The 19623-nt window shown below is 37.7% G+C and overlaps 1 protein-coding gene across 2 annotated transcripts in view; it reads right to left on the bottom strand.

Moving 5' to 3' along the window:
* Window positions 1-14526, bottom strand: part of LOC103718693 (kinesin-like protein KIN-14L) — a 70766-nt gene extending 56240 nt beyond the window's left edge. The window contains exons 1-3 of one of the 2 annotated variants that reach the window (XM_088701338.2): window positions 14037-14176; window positions 12953-13139; window positions 6580-6703 (exon numbers count right to left, since the gene is read on the bottom strand). In XM_088701338.2, coding sequence (XP_088557464.2) covers window positions 6580-6703; window positions 12953-13018 — 190 coding nt within the window. In that variant the 5' untranslated portion in view covers window positions 13019-13139; window positions 14037-14176. Of the gene's footprint in view, window positions 1-6579; window positions 6704-12952; window positions 13140-14036 lie in introns of both variants that reach the window. The other variant, XM_008807623.5, reaches the window with a different exon arrangement.
* Between the last annotated feature and the right edge of the window lie 5097 nt (window positions 14527-19623).

Genomic DNA, 19623 nt, shown 5'->3' with positions numbered 1-19623 from the left:
GTCCTCTCTATCCATTTGAAAGAAAAGCAAAGCCCATCTCCACACATCCATCGTGCATGTCTTTGCCCTCCTCGTCGTGCGTGTCCGTCCATCAAGCATGCTGCCACCCACCCTAATCCCTTTACGAACCACCTCTCCCACCAAAATCAACAATTATCAATGATCATGGCCGCCTCCCGACACTACCCTGCCTTTGCTCCAAAATAAGACATCATGGACATGAGTATTGTTGTAACCCGACGACCGTCTAGTCCTTCGCGAGTATTGGTGGTCATCCATGAACGAGTCTTGGAAGCAAGTTAGCTATGGATCTAGCGGCCGTTCCTACATCAATCTGGCTAGCCCCATCCCCCGGCACCGTAGAAGACCTCCTACATTGCCCCTCTCACACCTCTACCCGAACCCTTCCGCCTCTACCTCCTCCCCACCCATGGGCTACGGCGACACCCCCTCTTTTTCCCATCCTTCCCATTTCGCCCCTCTTTTCACAAGACTCTCCTCCAAACACAAGTAAGCTTTCTTATAAGTCAAATACTATAACTTAAGTTGACAAATGACTCGAGTTCTAGTGCAACTTAAACTATAAAGCCCCAAACAACCCCCGATGTAGAATAGTACTTGGAGTCTTGGATAAAGTTTTTCTTACTGGTGGCTACACCCCTCTCTAAGAATGTACCTTCATCCTCCCTATACCCTTTGGTCTATGGTGTTGATAACTTATAATATTACTGTGCAATATTCATAAATCAAAGACATTATAATGGGTGACTAACATCTAAGTAATATCTAATTTAAATAAAATCAAAAAGTAAATTTTAATTCTAACTAATGTAACCACTGATAGGGGGTACTACATATACTTTAAGTCCATATTAAACACTAGTAACCTAATTAATCTAGTATTATTTTAGAAGCAATCAGTATACCAAAAATCAAACAAATTTCTATCAAAAAATAAGATAGCAGATAGCAATGCTAAACCACGAGCATGATGCTAATTTTTTAAATCTAACATCTCCTTTATTTTCTACTATCTTTTTATAAAAAAAAATATTTTTAATAAAAATAAAATAATTATCAAAAATCTAAAAAAGTTGTACCATTGTGTACATCTAAGACTAGGATATATCACGAAATCATACCACAATACAAAATTTTGGCAAGATGTTCCCATTTATGGCATGTAATAGAAGAAAGAAAAGGAAAAGAGAAGTATCTGGATCGAACCTCCTACTTACCCTTTCACTCTCTCCCTATCTTGGTCTTCTCCTCTTTCTCCTCTCTTACCTTGAATCCAGGGAGAAAAAGGCATCAAGGTCGCTCTCCCTCTACAATTGATGCCCCAAACCAATGCGACGCCTTTAAGGGACGAACCACTCAGAATCGGGCATTTCCCAGCTGTTCAGCGTAAGAACCAATCCGCACCAATTCAGGCACAAACATGTACTGAAACCATGAACCATTCAGGTTCGTGGTTGATATCATATGTTACCGACTATACTAGGGGCCTCGATTTGGTATTGTATACCTTGTCCATACTTACCATGCAGTACAATTAAGGTACCAATACCAATACATCCTTCGATACCATACTGTATTAACACATTGTATAACAACTGGCTCCCATTGTGTCGACAACAACAGGGTACCTTGTGTAGGTATGGTAGTGTACCGGACTATACTATACACATAAGGTAATGGTACTTTAAACCAAGGTATGTAATATCGTACCGAACAATTCACTCGGTATCATACTATACCAACTGTGAACCGGAATGGTTCATGGTCCGTACGCAATTTTTTCCAAACCCTATGAAATGGTCCTTATCGGGCAGAAGCACCCCAAATCGGTTCGAGGCCTCAATAATTGAGGAGAAAAGGATCCAGTCCCCTTTTCTCCCTCTATTTCAAGGTAAGAGAGAAGCAATAGAAGAGAGAGCAATCTTGGACATATCAAGATCTCCTTGGTACTTAGGATCATCATCCTATACTAAATCATATCCTTCCGTACCAAGTTATGACCCATGTGGATATGCAACATGTTCAAGTGGGTACTATCCTCCCCAAGCTCAGTCAAACTTTAGATAAGACCATGGTCGGTCATTTGTCCAATTTTTGCAACTATACCAGTCAAAACAGCACTATCAAAATGGCTATCTAATACATACAAGCTTCTAAGATCCAAGGTGAGCACAATACTAAGACTGAAGTCACAGGACCCAATTATGAGCGTGACCAAGACTTTTATAAGGGACATCGACAATCGACTTGGAATTGACAAGATGCATATATATTGCATTTCCAATTTTTAATATATGTCTTTTACATTGAAAATGTTATACTTAGTGAATTTAACATGCATATATAGCTATGTCCTCCTTTAGGCATGTAATGTACAAAATTAAAGTACATTTAAACATCACAAATGAACTCAAAATACCCTATTCTTCACTCAAAATTAAACAAAGGAAGCTTAAAAACCTTGAAAACAAAAAACAATAACATATATTTATGGTGTATAGGTATGGTTCGGTTCGATACGAACCATATCATATCAATCTCCTAGGGCTAGTACCCAAATTGCAAAACTTGCTTTAAATGTCGGTTTACCACTAAATGACGAAAACCAAGTCCAAAAGTCAAGGGCCCTGGGTGGTGACTAGTGGCCTAATCTAGGCATTAGACTCATGGGAAGGGGCCAATGCGCTTGATCAATCTAGAAGAGAAGGTAAGGGCCACAGATAGTGAGAGTAAAGATGCATAGAGGAAGTTAAAGGAAAAAAAAGGCTATTCATGGAGGAATAGAAAGAAATGGCTAGTGGCAATTGCCAAAGAGATGGCGGTGGCTAGTAAAGGTGCAGGCAAAGAGGTCAGTTGATTGGTTGGTTAAGGGATAAGGGAGTAGAAGTGAGAGGGCGAAAGTCAGGAGGAGGAATCTTGTCAAGTGCTTCCTAGTTAATCTTATTTTAATTATACTTGCCAATTGATATGTTGATGCATTACTTATTCTATGCCAGCTGAGATAACAAGTCTCAACTCTTTCAAAATTTTCCAACTATCAATCTCGGTCAAGATAAACCATAATCCCAATTTATATCAATACTGGTTCATATAGCCCAAAGGTACAAGTTTGATTTAGCGTTATTATTAGACTAGGATTCATTAAAGTCAATTACCACAGAAACAAATTATAAGCAACGCCTAATCAACTTGGAAACCAAATTGGTACCTGGATCAACCAATTTGTGTTACTTGTTGTAAAGTGGCATCCATTAATTTTCCACAGCAATAATCCCCTCTTAAATTGATATCAAGCACATAATTACTTTCGTGTTGACTAAATTAATCTGAAAACATAATTTTATTTGGGCCATTGATCAACAGCTTCTTTATCAAATAACCAACTTCAAGATTCTAATCGAAGCCTAGCTCATCCTTTTACCCCAAGATGGACTATTCTCTATGAATCTAAAATAAACAGAATCTCCTAAGTGCCTCTCTATTCATGAGGCTCTCAGTTATTCCATTTCACATTTCTTGATCTTCACACTTCTATAACAATTCCTATCCTAAATAACCATAACTTACATGGTTCAGTTCTTACTCTGAGGGACAAAACAAGAGAAGTAGACCTCCCAACGTATTTATCAAAAAATCAACCATTAAAAAGAATAAGAACAAAGAACATAAAGGATCACAATCAGACTACCTCTCATGTGCATTGCACATGCCAAGCTCTAGCTTGCTTAATATTTCTAACTCTCACATTAAGATATCTGCACAAAAAGTCTTCTAAATATCATTATAGCTTAACATCTGACCCATGGTCATCCGCACAGCTCCATACTGACCATATCACACCATACCAGTAAGTTACCAATACAATACTTAGGTTCAGTTCAGCATATGAAATTAGTACATACCAGTCCAAACCAAGCAAAACTGCCCATATGTTGATACCAATCCTGTCGCCAGATTTCAGACGATATGATGGCTGGAGCGAGGAAAAAGGTGTTGGAAGGTGTTGGAAGCTTGTTTCAGTCCATATCGTACCGATCATATCATACCGAACCAGTAATGTATCAGTACAATTCTCTGTATTGATTTCGCGGATCTTGATCAGACCCCTTCTCTATTGCTATGAAACCTCCATATTAAAGTTTCTAGAACCCCTAGGGACTCACTATTTTATAGGGCAAGTTTAAGTAACCCCTTGACCGTCCATAATCCTTCAGTTATGCCCCATTTTCCAAAAATGGGGCAGCCAATACCATAATCATACAATACCCTAGTTTCCTTGATCTTGAGGTTCACTGACGCATAGTGGCCATCCATAGGTTATTCCACATCACTAGTATATTGAAAACTTCATGCTCAGTTGCTGCCCCATATTCCCATTATATGGTATAATTTTATTATCGACAAACTGATGGTAGTTGTATAGACCCTACTTTCAAGTCATAATGAGATTTGAGATCTGCTTGTTGGTGGATACAATATGTTCTAGACATTCAACAATCAATCTTAACAGAAAGAAAAAATAAAATAACCCTACTAATAGCTAGTTAATTAGCAAATGAACCAATAGTAAACCCACAATGAGTAGCATGAACTTTAACTAAAGTCGCAGAATATAAAGTTATCTGAATTAATACCTCAGAAAGCCATCAAATTTCATAACAAGAAATATTAGATGGTCTTATCATATGGCATCTCAAAAAAAAAACTTGCAAGGAACTCCAGCTTCCTTAAAATTATCTAAAATTTATACAGTATCGACAAATGTGCCGGCCGGCAACCATAGGGTGCAATACCGGTCTGTACCTTATCGAACCATGGCATACTAGAACCCTGGGGAAGGAGAGGGAGAGGGCCGGAGAGGAAGGAGGGACAAGGAGAAGGAGAGCGAGAAAAGGAAGGAGAGGGAGGGAGAGCAAGGGAGAGAGAGGGGAGGAGGGACTCACCTGGTTGATCTCCCAAGTCCGGCAGTCGTAGCCAAAAAAGGATGGGGAGCAAAAGAAAGGCCGAAAGGAGGAGGAGGAGGGGGGTGTCGACAATGGAGGCAAGGGTTTCAAAGGGCCGCACAAGGGAGAGAGAGGGAGGGGGGGCGCGAAGGGCCTAAGGGATCCATGGTAGGACAATGATGGCAAACAAGTAAGGTTTCAATGCCGGGACGGGAGCACAGGGTGTGCTCCTCTCACGCAAGCCAGGAGGGAGGGTGATCACGAACTGAGGGTGTGGTACGGCTATTTAATCAACAGGCACAAACCGAGGGGGATTAGGTTCGACCTATTTAATGAAATGGGCAATGGGCTAACCATGGGCCTTTTTAATTTTGTTCGGCCTATTTACCAAGCCAACAAGACAAGCCATCCCAATTCTCCATTAATTCAGTTTGGTATACATCGAACCGGGAGTACAGCCAACCATGCATAATGCTATATATCGCTTTTGGAGAAGAGCCAATGCTTCATGCATATAACCCTATCCTTTGTGCAAGCAAGCACCTAGCTCAGGATCTTGTATACAGCATTCAAAAGGCTTCATAGCTCTACAGCTGACTATTTCCTCCAAACTTCATTTGGAGGAAGCATTATTTATATACACACAAAAGCAGTCAAGCACACAAATCTAGTATTCTTTATCGTCTTTAAACATCTATAGCTGTTTAAAATCATCAGAAAAAAAACCACGTGCTTCAGAGTGCCCCAAAAGCATTTAAGAAAAATCAAAAAGGGAACTTCATGAAACCCCTGTGTCTTCCCAACAGCTCCAGCCCTCATCCTCCTCAAACTCTTTTGCAAAAATGTTCTAGGTGATAAATCTAATTAAATAATGAGTAGAACATTATAAAGCTTAAGGGGCTTGTAAATCAAAAAGATTAAGATGAAGTGTAAAAATCGAAGAAAGCATTTTGTTAAAGGTCCGAAAATTGGAAAAGAAAAATGAAATTTATGGTTTCTAACAAGAATCAAAGTTTTATTTTCGAGCATAGTTTGGCACATCCTTAGATCAAAATTTTTCACCAGCTTTGTTTCCTTTCAGATAGCCAAAAAAGCAACTGCATAAAGCCACAACAATACATAGGAAAAAATGCAAGGATTTTCTGCATATCTTGTAATTAATGTGCATTTAAGGTATGGGTTTAAGATGAGTTAACATAATATAGCGACTAGCCTCAAACTTCTATGATCATCCTAACTGGTTAAGCTTCACAATCAACCAACTTCATGCAGCATCACTGGGATACCCAAACAATTTACACCATGCATTCCAATAGGTGATATTTCACAGAAGCATTATCCGACAAGTAAATATAAATGAGCACAACACAAACAGTTTAAAAGATTAGTTACTGTATACAGCTGCATAAAGAAAAAGTGCATGTTGTCCACCATTGTCCAAGGGTGCAATCACAGATGGAGGTACAAGTAACACAAAAAAAAATAGGGAAATAGAAAGACAAAAGAAAACTTGTATTCATGTAGCACAAATAAATAGAAAGATGACCAACAAGCACAATGCTAAATGTGCATGCAGAAGGTAAATGCATTGGAACAGTAGTTTTAATCGCCTTACCTAGTTTGTGAGCCCTGTCAGAAAGAACACCCAGATAGCGAGTAACTCTATCAAGTTTTGCATTCGAGTATTCTCTTAGGTCGCTCGCTTCCTGTCTCAACTCCAAGTAGTCCTCTCTAGCATGCTGTCAGGCCAATTTAAGAGATTGCATAACACATGAAGATAACAAGTACACATATCAGCAAGAAAAAAATATAGGGAGAAAGAAACCACCTGTGCATGAAACAATTCTTGATGCAAAATAATAATCAACAGCCAACTATGTTTTAGCCACATTTTTCAGTTGAGTGAATATTAATTCTATTTGCCAGATGATATCTAACCTTTGCTCCAATGACATTTAGATTTATCCATATATAGGAACAAAGACCAAGGCATGACACTCTGTATAAGGTATAATTTTGCATACATAATAAAAGCAGGATTATTTTATACTTATCTTCATAAAGACTGCGAACATTAATTTTGAGGCACAAATAGTAAAGGAGTTGGCTTATTCAACATGCTCCATGGTGGTTCGGAGGGGAAAAAATGCAAGTGCAGAGTATTCATCAAAACCATCAATTATAATTTATTCTTTGTAAATATCTACTTTAGGGTGTAAGGAAACCACAAAAGACATCTAGTGGAGCCCCCCCCCCCCTCTCTCCCTCTCTCTATATGTGTGTGTGTGTGTGTGCAGCGTGTGTGCATGTATGTATATATGAAAATATCTATATGTGTGTGTATATTTATGTACATGTATATGTGTAGACTGCGAACATTAATTTTGAGGCACAAATAGTAAAGGAGTTGGCTTATTGAACATGCTCCATGGTGGTTCGGAGGGGAAAAAATGCAAGTGCAGAGTATTCATCAAAACCATCAATTATATTTTATTCTTTGTGAATATCTACTTTAGGGGGTAAGGAAACCACAAAAGACATCTAGTGGAGCCCCCCCCCCCCCTCTCTCTCCCTCTCTCTATATGTGTGTGTGCGTGTGCGTGTGCAGCGTGTGTGCGTGTGCAGCGTGTGTGCGTGTATGTATATATGAAAATATCTATATGTGTGTGTATATTTATGTACATGTATATGTGTGTATGCATATATGTATATGTATATGTGTGTGTAGAGAGAGAGCGTGCTAGACTTGGCTACACTCGAGTGAATCGCCACTCAAATCCGATCAAGTCTACATTGGACGATGGTGGTCCCATATCGATAATTCGAGCCATTGGATGTGATATACTACATCTAAACTACTCACATACCAAAAATCATATGATTTGGAGACTTCTAGCCTATGCATCACGTGGTCAAAAAATTGAATATTCTAAAGAAAATTAAATTATATATGTTTTTTGATCACTTGATGCATAGGCTAGAGTTCTCCAAATCACATGGTTGTTGATGTGTAAGCATGTTAGATATAGTGAATCACATCCAACGGCTCGATTCATTGATGAGGGAACTTTGTTGTCTAATGCACATCTGACCGAATCTAAGTGAAGATCCATTCGAGTGTAGCCAAGTCTGGCTCTCCCTCTCTCTATCTCTATAAATAAATAAATAAATATATATATATATGTGTGTATATAAAGTATACAGACTTCAAGCCTATTAATACAAGGATGCAGGGTATTAGCCTCCTGAGAGGGTACAACGCACATCATTTTGGCCCCCAGTTCTGCTCTTTTCAAGATTTAGGAGACTCAAAACATCATCCCTTAAATTCAGAAGAATTCGAAAGCTTGCTTAGAAGAAATTGGGATCCAAGAAACTTTGGAATTTTCACAAATACAACGCAGACATTGTACATCTGAACCAGTCATGTATGCCTCTCCTGAATTTTTACATCCTTTTAGCCTATATGCATGTCCATCAATACCATGATGTGAACATGTCATAAATTTTTGAGACCCCAGAAAAACATAAAATGAACACTTCAGAATCGTTAGGAATCCCTCACACAAGGGTTGCATAGGGTAGCAGATCCATCTAAGTTAGCTCTAGTCAGCCTCTGCCATACTTAAGCAATAAAATAGCTTTGTTATTTTCCCTAGGCACCAAGCCACAATTCCAACTTTGAAAGAGTTCAACAAATACAGACTCTATTACCAGTAAATAAATCAAAAATTTAGCCTGCCTCTTAATAGCTCTCTTAGCATCTTCAAGAATATAGCAGAATAAATAGGTTCTATGCATATAATTGTGTTCCATCCATCAATTCCTCTCAGTTGAGTAGTTCCAAACAGCTGCCAGAATCACCACACATGACAGCCACTACATTTGGATAGATAGAAGAAGAGGAACTCCTATTCAGAAAAGATGCAAGCAACACTAGTCTTTTCTTTGATAAGTTTGACACAGGTGCCATAGTGTTGCCTAACCATTCAGCCAGAGATGTCGGATGCGAGATCTTTAGCTACTTGTATCGATTTGCCACCGTGTGGTTGGATACAATGCGCTAGTAGGATGGGAGTTAATTAAGGTCAAGGGAGCAGGGAAGAGTTTGTTCTTCGCTCCAGATCTCCAGCAACAGAACATACCCATTTAGGAACATGAAGAAGTGAAGAAAATTTGATGAGGGATATATCATGAGCCCTATGTTACATTTGGCACTAGCTAAATACCGTTTCTAGGTTGTAACCTAATAAGAGTCAGAAGCCTGTCAACAATATTTCTCCATCAAAAAATTTGAATAGCTGGCATCAAATGATTTACAGATGGTCCTTTGATCTGCAAGTTCTATTGCTAAAAAATATTACCTCATAATATATCCACACATGCAATTGTACAATCATTCTTCACAACAGGTGCTGTTATTAAGATCCCCTTTGATTATCTATAAAATTATCTTAATATTCCTAACTTGAACTTTTCAGTCAATTTTCTTGCTCTTAAGCCAAGGAATTCTCTCAATCTTAAATGTACTTTGCAAAGAGACAAGATCCCGTATAAAAAGCATTATGTTAACTCTGTATCAAAGTAAGAATTCAACCCACCCTGTGCTTATGGTCCTGCAGAAATTGGAATAACTACGGTCCCTTAAAAGAAAAATAAGAAAGAAGATGAGAATGGAGATTCATATCCACGGATCAAAGGGCAAACATGTATAGGGGAGTAGAAAGTAGATGAAGGAAAAATGGAAAAAGTGATGAAGAGATGGGGAGGAAGAATTATTGGGTGCAGAACTTCCTTATACTATTAAGAATATTATCGAATCCCCAAATTGCCCTGAGCAGCAGGGGCACTAATTGATCTATAACATGTTCGAGCTATGAAACTAGAACAAATGTAATAGATGAGGCCCATATGCATGAAAATGGATTGAAAAGCACACTGTCATCTTAAACTCAGCATTTATATGAACTTAACTAGTAGACCTCCATTACTGCACCACTTGATCAGCAGTCTGATTTAGGAGTAACAGTCAACCAGTTGTCTCAATCCAAATGGCCTTCATGAAATTATTGGCCATTTGATCAGCAGTCTGATTTAGGAGTGACTAATTTTTTGCCCCACTTGATCTCTAATTTTATAAGAGAGCTCCATGGTCTCCGCATCTTCATCCCGACTCTTTGACCTCCAAAAAGCGCCCACAAACAGGCATGCGCGTACCTCCCTGATTAACACCTCAGGCATGTACCTTTCTTAACTTTTATGTGTATCATTTTTTTAACATATACATCCCGCCATATCACTCTAAGTGACTTATCAAAAAAAAGTTCATAAGATTAAATGGGATGTATATATAGCAAATCTACTCCAATCAATCTTAATAATGAGATCATAGCATCCATCACATGCTCCCTTTGTATAACAGCAATGTATCACACATGCCAAATACTAGTTCCTAACAAAATTAATCATCCACCCTAATGCATTTGTTCTTTGAAAAAAACTGGATTATTAACCAAAATGTTACGCTAACTCACTGCAATAATATGACTTCCAAACACCTTCCAATAGCAATTAACTATGAAAATGGACACCTCGGTGCATAAGTTCACATGATGGATGAGACATAACTCAAAAATCTACATCTATCTTCTTATATATTGGATCTTTTTTCATAGTCTCCAATTTATAACATTTCTTTCAATGAAGAACTTGTAGTTAAGTCTTGTCAATTAGAGAACTTGCCCCATCAATATCAGAAAAATCTTCTATCTATTAATGATCTTTGAACAAACTGATTAGAAGCACCTTTTAGATATCAAAAATATGCAAATAAAGTAACCATGATAAAACAGTCCCACCAGCTTTTATGTATTTAATAACATACTAACAAGGGAAACAATTTCTAGACACATGACCATGAGATAAATCAATCTACCAACCAATCTTCACACCATTTGATATTGACCCCATTCCTCTTCCTCTCATCTATATTATTGCAAACAAGTAGAAAATCAGGGTCATGTGACTTGCCATTTGCCCAATTCGAGATGTCCCCCCATGTTTACCACCTGTTGGGGTAGAAAAGGGGCCTGCGGATTATCTATAAGTTCAGATTGATCTATTGTAAGCTTGGTAGCAGGGTGCATAGCCATAGGCTTGGTCACCAGCATTTTCTCTTCCTAAGACCTGTCACATTTATACTGGCAAGATCTAACCCGTGTTGACCTAGCTGCACCAACTCCCAAAAATGTAGTTCAATTTCACAGGTCTCAACTGCATAAATATTTGCTCAGAAACTTCTTCAATCTTTTTATTCCTTCAGTAACACTCCTTATAAGAACAACACCATCCACATATTTGAAGTGCAACATTTTGTGAATATTGAGAAATCAATTCAGCAACTAATAATCTTATATGATATAAATCTTTAACAAATTTTTTGAATAGGGAAGTATATGTTCATTGAAAAAACTAAAAAAAAAATATTGATGTGAAAAAACTAAAAAGAATTATTGATGAGAAAAGAGCCTCCCAATAAACTACAAACTTTATGATGCATACATGTCATCAATCTGTGAACCTTATTAGAGCTTCCCCATAACTCTCCCATTCACACGCAAACAAAGGGAAATAGAGAAACAAACTGGAACCATAGAACAAACTAGAATGGGTAGTTTTTATGGTGCTCTACAGCAACAGACATAAGGTGCCAAGTTTAGCAGTAGAGAGGATAGACCTTAGATCAATTGAAAAATCATATTCAGTAAGAATATCCTAAGTTTGCTCCACCACAAACCACAATATTATCTATACACTTAACTAAATATGGACAAGCTAAGCAAGATCCCTATAGAATGATCGTTCATGAAAAGGAACTTGTTGTGCAAAAACTTCTTCCAACTCAGTTCCCCATCAGAGTATCCAGATAAGTTCGAGATACATTAGTTTTATTTTGATAACTAGAATGAATCAATCTAGGTAGGATCTAGGACAAGATCAAGAAAATGGAATTTTGCAATCCCTGAAAAAATTAACTAAGTCAGTTTTTCCAAAAATCTTATATTGCAATGATGGCCATATAAAGATCTTCCTGAAGAATTTAATGTCTGATTGCATCACCATCCTGCCTCTCTGCAAGCGAGGATAAGGCTGCGTAAATTTGACCCTTCCCAGACCCCACAATAGTGGGAGCCTCATGCATTGGACAACTTTTTTTATTGCATTGCCACCATAATTTATTTCATGTTGGACTAACCTACTCAACACATAACCCAATATGGTTGCCCTATAAAGTTAACATGTTATACTGCAATAATACTCAAGACAAGCCGCATGGTGACTATATTAAAACTGTAGGAAACAGTTTTATCCTCATGTCTAAGGAGCAATATGAACTAAATTTTTCAGCTCAAAATTTCATTTATGAACTAAGTGAAGAACCACTTGCACCACCATTTTCAACACAAATGGGGCTCTCATCAATGAATATAGAAAATAAGAACCACTAATCTCGTATTTATTCTCCCATAAGATAGCTGTTAGCAGCCATGACCTTCTGTGTGCAAAAAAAACAATCTCCTGTTGCTTACTTGTCAGTGGCATCAATGGTTGAGTCAATATTTCATAGGTCTCCAAAATTTCACTAGGAAAGCTAATCTGATAAAGAAATGACACCAATAAGATAATTTCTTCAATGGGGAACGTTGTTTATCAAGACATCAGCAGGAAAAGAAAAACCTTCTCATATCAGAAAAACTGCTAGGAGAGATGAACTCCTGGTGCAAGACAAAAGAAGGTGTCCTCTATCAATAAAAGTTTCTAAAGTTTTTATCCTAGCAACTCTAGACGCATCAAAGAGCACGGAGGAATTTCTTCAACATTGGGATAGATTGTGTCATCTAGTTCCATTTCCAAAAGATTGAACAATACAGCAAAATTACCCTACAACATGTATCCATCCCTTGTGTTAATATGAGGGAGTTTCTTACCAAGAAAAGAAAGATATCAAGCAAGCCACTTGTTTTCCTGTTCTTCCCCTGAGTGAGCAATATCATTGAGCTACTGTGCAGGCTTCAACTACCTCACTTGCTTGCTCAACTTTCATGGAAGATGATTTGTTTTCCTGGTTAGTGACACTCACCTATCTTTTCAGATTACTTCTTCTCAATCCCATTCCTGCAATCCATTATCAAGGCATCTTATACAGTAGTAACCATGTACAAGTCTATACCAATCTAATAAATGTTAAGTTTTGCTATTACACTAAGAGATGAGCTAAATAAGTAGCCTAAATTTTTTGACTTCCATGAAAAGCCTCCAGTTTAGTTCTTTAACTAGCAAACCTTCTGCGACACAACACAGCAATTAAATCATGAACTTTAAGAAAAACCAAGAATATAATGCAGAGAGGAAGTGCATGGGACAATTATAAAATCAAACGTAGAGCACCATCTAAGACTGCAACTATCATCTGTCCTCTTCGTCATGCACTTCTCTGGTATAGCAATTCACTAACTATCATACAACACTGATTTGGAAATTTAGAAGTCCTCGAATTTAATAACCCCATATAGTACCCTTCAAGATCCCCATCCAGTCATGCGTCTCTTCTTCCTGTCTTCTTGTACCATTCAACAATTTGTTACCATTCTCCACTTCCACTCTGAAGCTACACAACACATGTTTGCTAGGAACCTTGAAATCATAGCATGATAGATATAACTTGGCAGAAATGACCAACTTTATGAATCCGTGTGAAACTTAAACTCGTAGTGCAATAAGGAGCTCTTAGCAGAATGACAAACTTTATGTATCAAAGTATATCAAAGTGCACCGAAGTGTACACACATAGAGTTCTTGCTAAAGTAGAGGCCACCAAACAAGCTCAGATAATCTTAGGCATAAAAATCGCTCATTTTCTCATTTTTACCGAATCATAGATCTCATTCCAGCTGAATAGTGGCCAATTTACAGAACAGTATAGTGTCAAATCCACATTTTTACTACTGCAGTGAAGAAGAAAAGGAAAGATTCAGAGACCGAGAATGGACGAAGGAACAAGAAAGGCGAAACCTTGAGTTGGTCCTTCAACTTCTGGAACTTGGCAGCGAGGGGCTGCTTCGGGAGCTCAGGGCGCTGCACCAGGGACGACGGCGAGACGGATAGCCTCCGGACCACGGGGTGGGGCTCCGGATCGTCGCGCTCGAAGGACTCTCTGGGTTCAAAGCCCGGCAACTCCCACGTCCACCGTTTCTTCTGCTCCGCCATGGCCGTCCCCCTCTCCCTCTCCCTCGCGATTCGAACCCTAGAAACCGAGCGCAAGAGAGGGGAAATGGAGAGAAATGGAGGAGAATGGGGAGGACGCGGGGAGGAGAGGAGAGGAATGGCGAGTTGAGGGGGTTGGCGATCGGAGGAGGGCTCTATCTATAACTCGTGAGGACGGAGAGGAGACACCCAGGCCAGAGGTTTTCTACCACCCCAAGGGTGATCCTTCGCGCATTGGTGTGGTCGCCTAGCCCTTGTCTAGGTTTTTTCTGTTTCCTTTTTTTTTAACTTCATTCATGGATCCTTAGTTTGAAATAGGTGACATAAAAAATAAAATAAAATATTAAAAAAAAGTTCATTGTCTTTCGACTATTTTTCGTGTGAGCTTGTGTTCGACCTCACCAGTATTGTAAAATGGGTTAGATCTAGTTGGAAAATCGGATAAGCAATTTCAGGGCATCTTTAAGTTATCCTTGAGGAATATAAACAGTATTGAGATAAGGTGAGAGAAATCTTCTTTTATATTTGGATTTTTTTATACTAATCTTGTAATCACACAGCAGCAGGGTACAAATGATTTTAAGTGATGGTTACTCGTTTGTTCAAAGACAAAAATTACTACTCCTTTTGAGTTTGTTTTCTGTCGATGATGTATAAGTAACCATTTTCTTACATTAAGTGGGATGAAAGTAGTGGAAAGGTAGAATCCTGGGTACTAAGGAGCTATCTATCCCCGATTATCAAAGGTTTGACATTGATGGTTTTGCTTTTTGGGATCGACATGTTAGTGTTTATCCAGGATAATTGGTGTATTTTTAAAATTATCATGTTTCTAATCAAGACTTTGACCTATAAATCTAGAAATTTTGATAGTACTAGCATATAACCCGCATCGCATGGAGTGCTATTTTTTTTTCCTTCTCTAGATGCTATTGAAATGTAGTATAGAAGATATGTAGTAGCACAGATAACATAAATGGAATAAAATCTAATAGATATAAAAGCTTAATTATTTTTTTAAAATAAAATTTTGATATTAGCATCATGTTATACTATGATTATACAAAATTTTAACAATATATGTATAATAAAAAATAAAAAAATATTGCATCTAAAGGATATTTAAATGTAATGTAGCGGAGTCGTTGATAGTTGTACTTTTACTCTTAAGTAAGAATATGATCATCAAAATGCAAAAACAATAGTGTAATCCAATAACCTGTTTTGGACATCGACAGGATACAGTACTAATTAAAAGAATTTTCATTCATATTAGCATATATTAAGTAAAAATGCTTATTAATAATATCACTAATATCTGTATTAATTAGTAGTACTAATGAAAAAAAATTTGTTTAATATAGTTTACTAAGCTAATAAGCTTCTTTTTAATGGTGTTATATTTTTATATTTTGATGAAGAACTATGTTAAATAAAATCCTTACTTACTAATCAAAATAAAAAAAAATTAATAATGTTATCAATATGGACATCCACGAAAAGAGAGCTCGGCTATATGTAAATTAGATTGTTTTAAAATATTAAATTAGAAGTATTGGTATTTTTATTGCTATTTAAAAGAAAGGATGTGGTCATTGAATCTATCATCGAGGTCATTCAAGAAGAAGAGGACATAGTTTAGGTAGAGTTACCTGTAATCCAAATCATCTACAAATAGTTCAAACTCCATGAGTTGGATAGCTTGCTCAAAAATATGAGAAAATAAGTTAAGCTCGAGCTGAGATCCTGCTTTTAAACATGCAAAGACCAATTAATCAATGGCTTACAAAAATAAAAGTAGGTCTTTAACTTAAAAGCTAGCGTATTTATCAGGGGAGTTTCATAGATATGAATACAGTCTGTCTTGCTCAGTAAATAAGAGTATGTAGGTGACGGCTTGTGCAGTAGATCGGATCTTCAGGCAACTAACCCTACCCAATACATCCAATTCCAATCAACAACTTGGGCCGCCACAAATTCTATTCCTTTCTCAATCCAAAAAGTTTGATGTCGAAATGGTTGGACAGACAATCAGCATCACATAAGATCATGCCAAAATTTATGCGCTTTCCATCGCTTGTACTTGTGGTGCCCATCATTTATTCAAATAAAAGGGTACCCTCTATAAAACAAAAGATCTCGAGTTGTATCGAGGATGGCGGTCGGTGAAGTCTCATGGTGCTGATATCGGAAACTTGAATGGTGATTAGCTTAATACACCTTTCAAAAGAATGTTTAGGTGATGTGCATGATGGAATTGATTAACTTAATGAATTATAAATCATACCTTGATTCGCTAAATCCATCTTTAATTGCGCTCTGGGCTTTGAAATGCGTGCTTAGTCTCGATCACCGGTGATTTGAACAAAGGTTAGCGAGTAATCTTCTGGAGAGAGAGCACTTAATGCGTGTTTTGAGAAGGGGTCTAACAGGCTATTTATAGCCCTCTCCAGGGACCAAACGCTGCAGGTGGTTACACCCGTGAAGAGTCACCCCCCATCAAGGTAACTCTTCACTGCTGTGAAAATACCGTAATGCCCTTGTGATTATCAAGATTTACGAAATTCAAGGGACACTTGTCAAGATGTGGGTTCTAATTAAACGGGATCAGGGTTTAATTAAACGGGATCCAACATTCTCCCACTTGGACCATATTGACGCCATTTGTCAATGTGGGCCACAACTTGACGGGATCCCAACATTCTCCCATTCGGACCATATTGACAAGTGAAATATCCTTAGCACTTGAATTTTATAATCTGTATACGCGTGTTCTTTCTATCCTGATATCAATTTGGGCAAGCTTTATGTTTGATTACTTTGAGAATAATAATACGAACCATGGCGGAAATAACACCTATTTGATCGGCGTATAACCTTCCATGATCACTATATTACTAAACCATCATAACCAAACCCTTATGAATGAACTTCTCATAAAATTCATTCTTTGGTCACAATTTCTGCTACCATAGTATGCATAAACCATATGAATTCATTAAAGCAGAAAATATAATATATGTGATTTACAACCATCTAAAATGTGCACAATAATACATCAATTAATTTATACAGAAAAGGCCCATTTGACCAACATGCTCCTTGTGCAATCCCGGAGCTATTGCTTTGGTCAAAGGATCTGCTAACATAAGCACAGTATTGATGTATTGAACTGAAACTTTATGGTCTTCACATTTTTCCTTTATAACAAGATATTTCACCTCCATGTGCTTATTTCCATTAGATATCTTGTTATTCTTTATTGAGGAAACTGCTGCTAAATTATCACAATATAACTTTATGGGCCGTGAAATAGTGTCCACGATCTGTAGGCCTGCGATAAAGTTCCTCAACCAAATAGCCTGTGTAACTGCATCATAGCATGCTAATAACTCAGCCTCCATTGTTGAAGCAGCTGTCATCTTTTGCTTCGAACTCTTCCACGAGACTGCACCACCAGCTAGTAGAAAGATGTAACCTGATGTTGATTTTCTACTATCTGGACATCCCGCAAAGTCTGAGTCTGAGTATCCAACTATCTCCAAAAGATCGGATTTGTTGTATGTGAGCATATGATCTTGAGTTCCTTGAAGATATCTCAATACTTTCTTTGCAGCTCTCCAATGTTCCATTCCTGGATTAGCTTGAAATCTCCCCAGTAATCCCACAACATATGCTATATCAGGTCTGGTACAGACTTGAGCATACATTAAAGTCCCAATTAGTGAAGCATATGGAAAAGCTTTCATATGCTCCCTTTCAATTTCATTCCTCGGAGATTGTGATTGGCTCAACTTTTCACCTTTAGTAATAGGCACTGGGCTTAGTTTGGAATTTTCCATACCAAATCTCTCCAACATTTTCTTAATGTAGGCTTTTTGAGATAGACAAACTTTTCCCTTAGATCTATCTCTATGAACCTCAATGCCGATGACATATGAGGCTTCACCCATATCCTTCATATCAAAATTGCTGGAGAGAAATTGCTTAGTCTCTCTAAGCAATGCCAAATCACTGCTAGCAAGCAAAATGTCATCTACATATAGGACTAGAAAAATAAATCGACTCCCACTGATCTTAAGATAAATACATCTATCAACAACATTTTCTACAAAGCCAAATGTAGAAATGACGTTATTGAACTTAAGATACCACTGTCGGGATGATTGCTTGAGTCCATATATAGATTTATTTAGCTTGCAAACTTTTTGACTCTGACCTTCTGAAACAAAACCTTCAGGTTGTTTCATGTAAACTTCTTCCTCTAAATCTCCATTAAGAAATGCAGTTCTCACATCCATTTGGTGCAGCTCTAAGTCAAAATGAGCCACCAAAGCCATAATTATCCTTAAAGAATCCTTCTTTGAAACTGGAGAGAAGGTTTCATGATAATCAATACCCTCCTTTTGAGTAAATCCTTTGGCAACAAGTCTGGCCTTATGTCGCTCTACCTTACCCTTGGAGTCTCTTTTGGTTTTAAAAACCCATTTGCAGCGTACTGCAGTAGCTCCAGGAGGTAGTTCAACAAGATTCCAAACATTGTTTTTAGCCATAGAATCTATCTCATCTTTCATAGCATCTAGCCATTTGGAGGAATTTACTGAATTTATGGCTTGTGAGAAATTTATTGGATCATCTATATTGCCAATGTCATAATCATTTTCTTGAAGGTATACTATATAATCTGGTGGAATTGGAGATCTCCTTACCCTTGATGACCTTCTTAAAGTTGCTTCTTGATCCACTGGTTCTATAGGTGGAGGAGCAACATTCTCAGTGATAACTGGCACAGATTCAAGTGGAACATTAATAGTAGACTCATCCTCCTCCAAATCATTATCAATGATAGGTAGAGGAATCATTGGCTGCTTATTTGAATCTTGCACACCATACGGAGTTTGCTTTTCCTCAAAATTAATTTCTTGAGGTGTTATACTCCCACTGATTTGGTCATTTTCAAGGAATCTAGCATTTCTTGTCTCCACAATCCTCAAAGTATGATTAGGACAATAAAATCTGTATCCCTTGGACTTTTCTGGATAACCAATAAAATAACAACTAATGGTTCTAAAGTCCAACTTTTTCTCTTGTGGGTTGTACACCCTTGCCTCAGCTTGACACCCCCAAATGTGTAGATGTCTTAAACTAGGTTTCCTACCTGTCCAAACTTCATAGGGTGTTTTTGAGACAGCTTTAGTAGGAACCCTGTTTAGAATATACGCAGCGGTTTTTAAGGCATCACCCCACAGAGAAATTGGGAGAGTTGAGTGACTAATCATACCTCTTACCATCTCCATTAATGTTCGGTTTCTTCTTTCCGCAACTCCATTTTGATCAGGAGTACCAGGCATAGTATATTGTGCAACTATACCTTGCTCTTGAAGAAATCGAGCAA

This window comes from Phoenix dactylifera, chromosome 7 (assembly GCF_051530095.1).
Source record: "Phoenix dactylifera cultivar Ajwa chromosome 7, Ajwa_hap1_PhDact_Kaust_v1.1, whole genome shotgun sequence".
Taxonomy (NCBI): Eukaryota; Viridiplantae; Streptophyta; class Magnoliopsida; order Arecales; family Arecaceae; genus Phoenix; species Phoenix dactylifera.
This window is presented reverse-complemented; position numbering and strand designations above follow the sequence as displayed.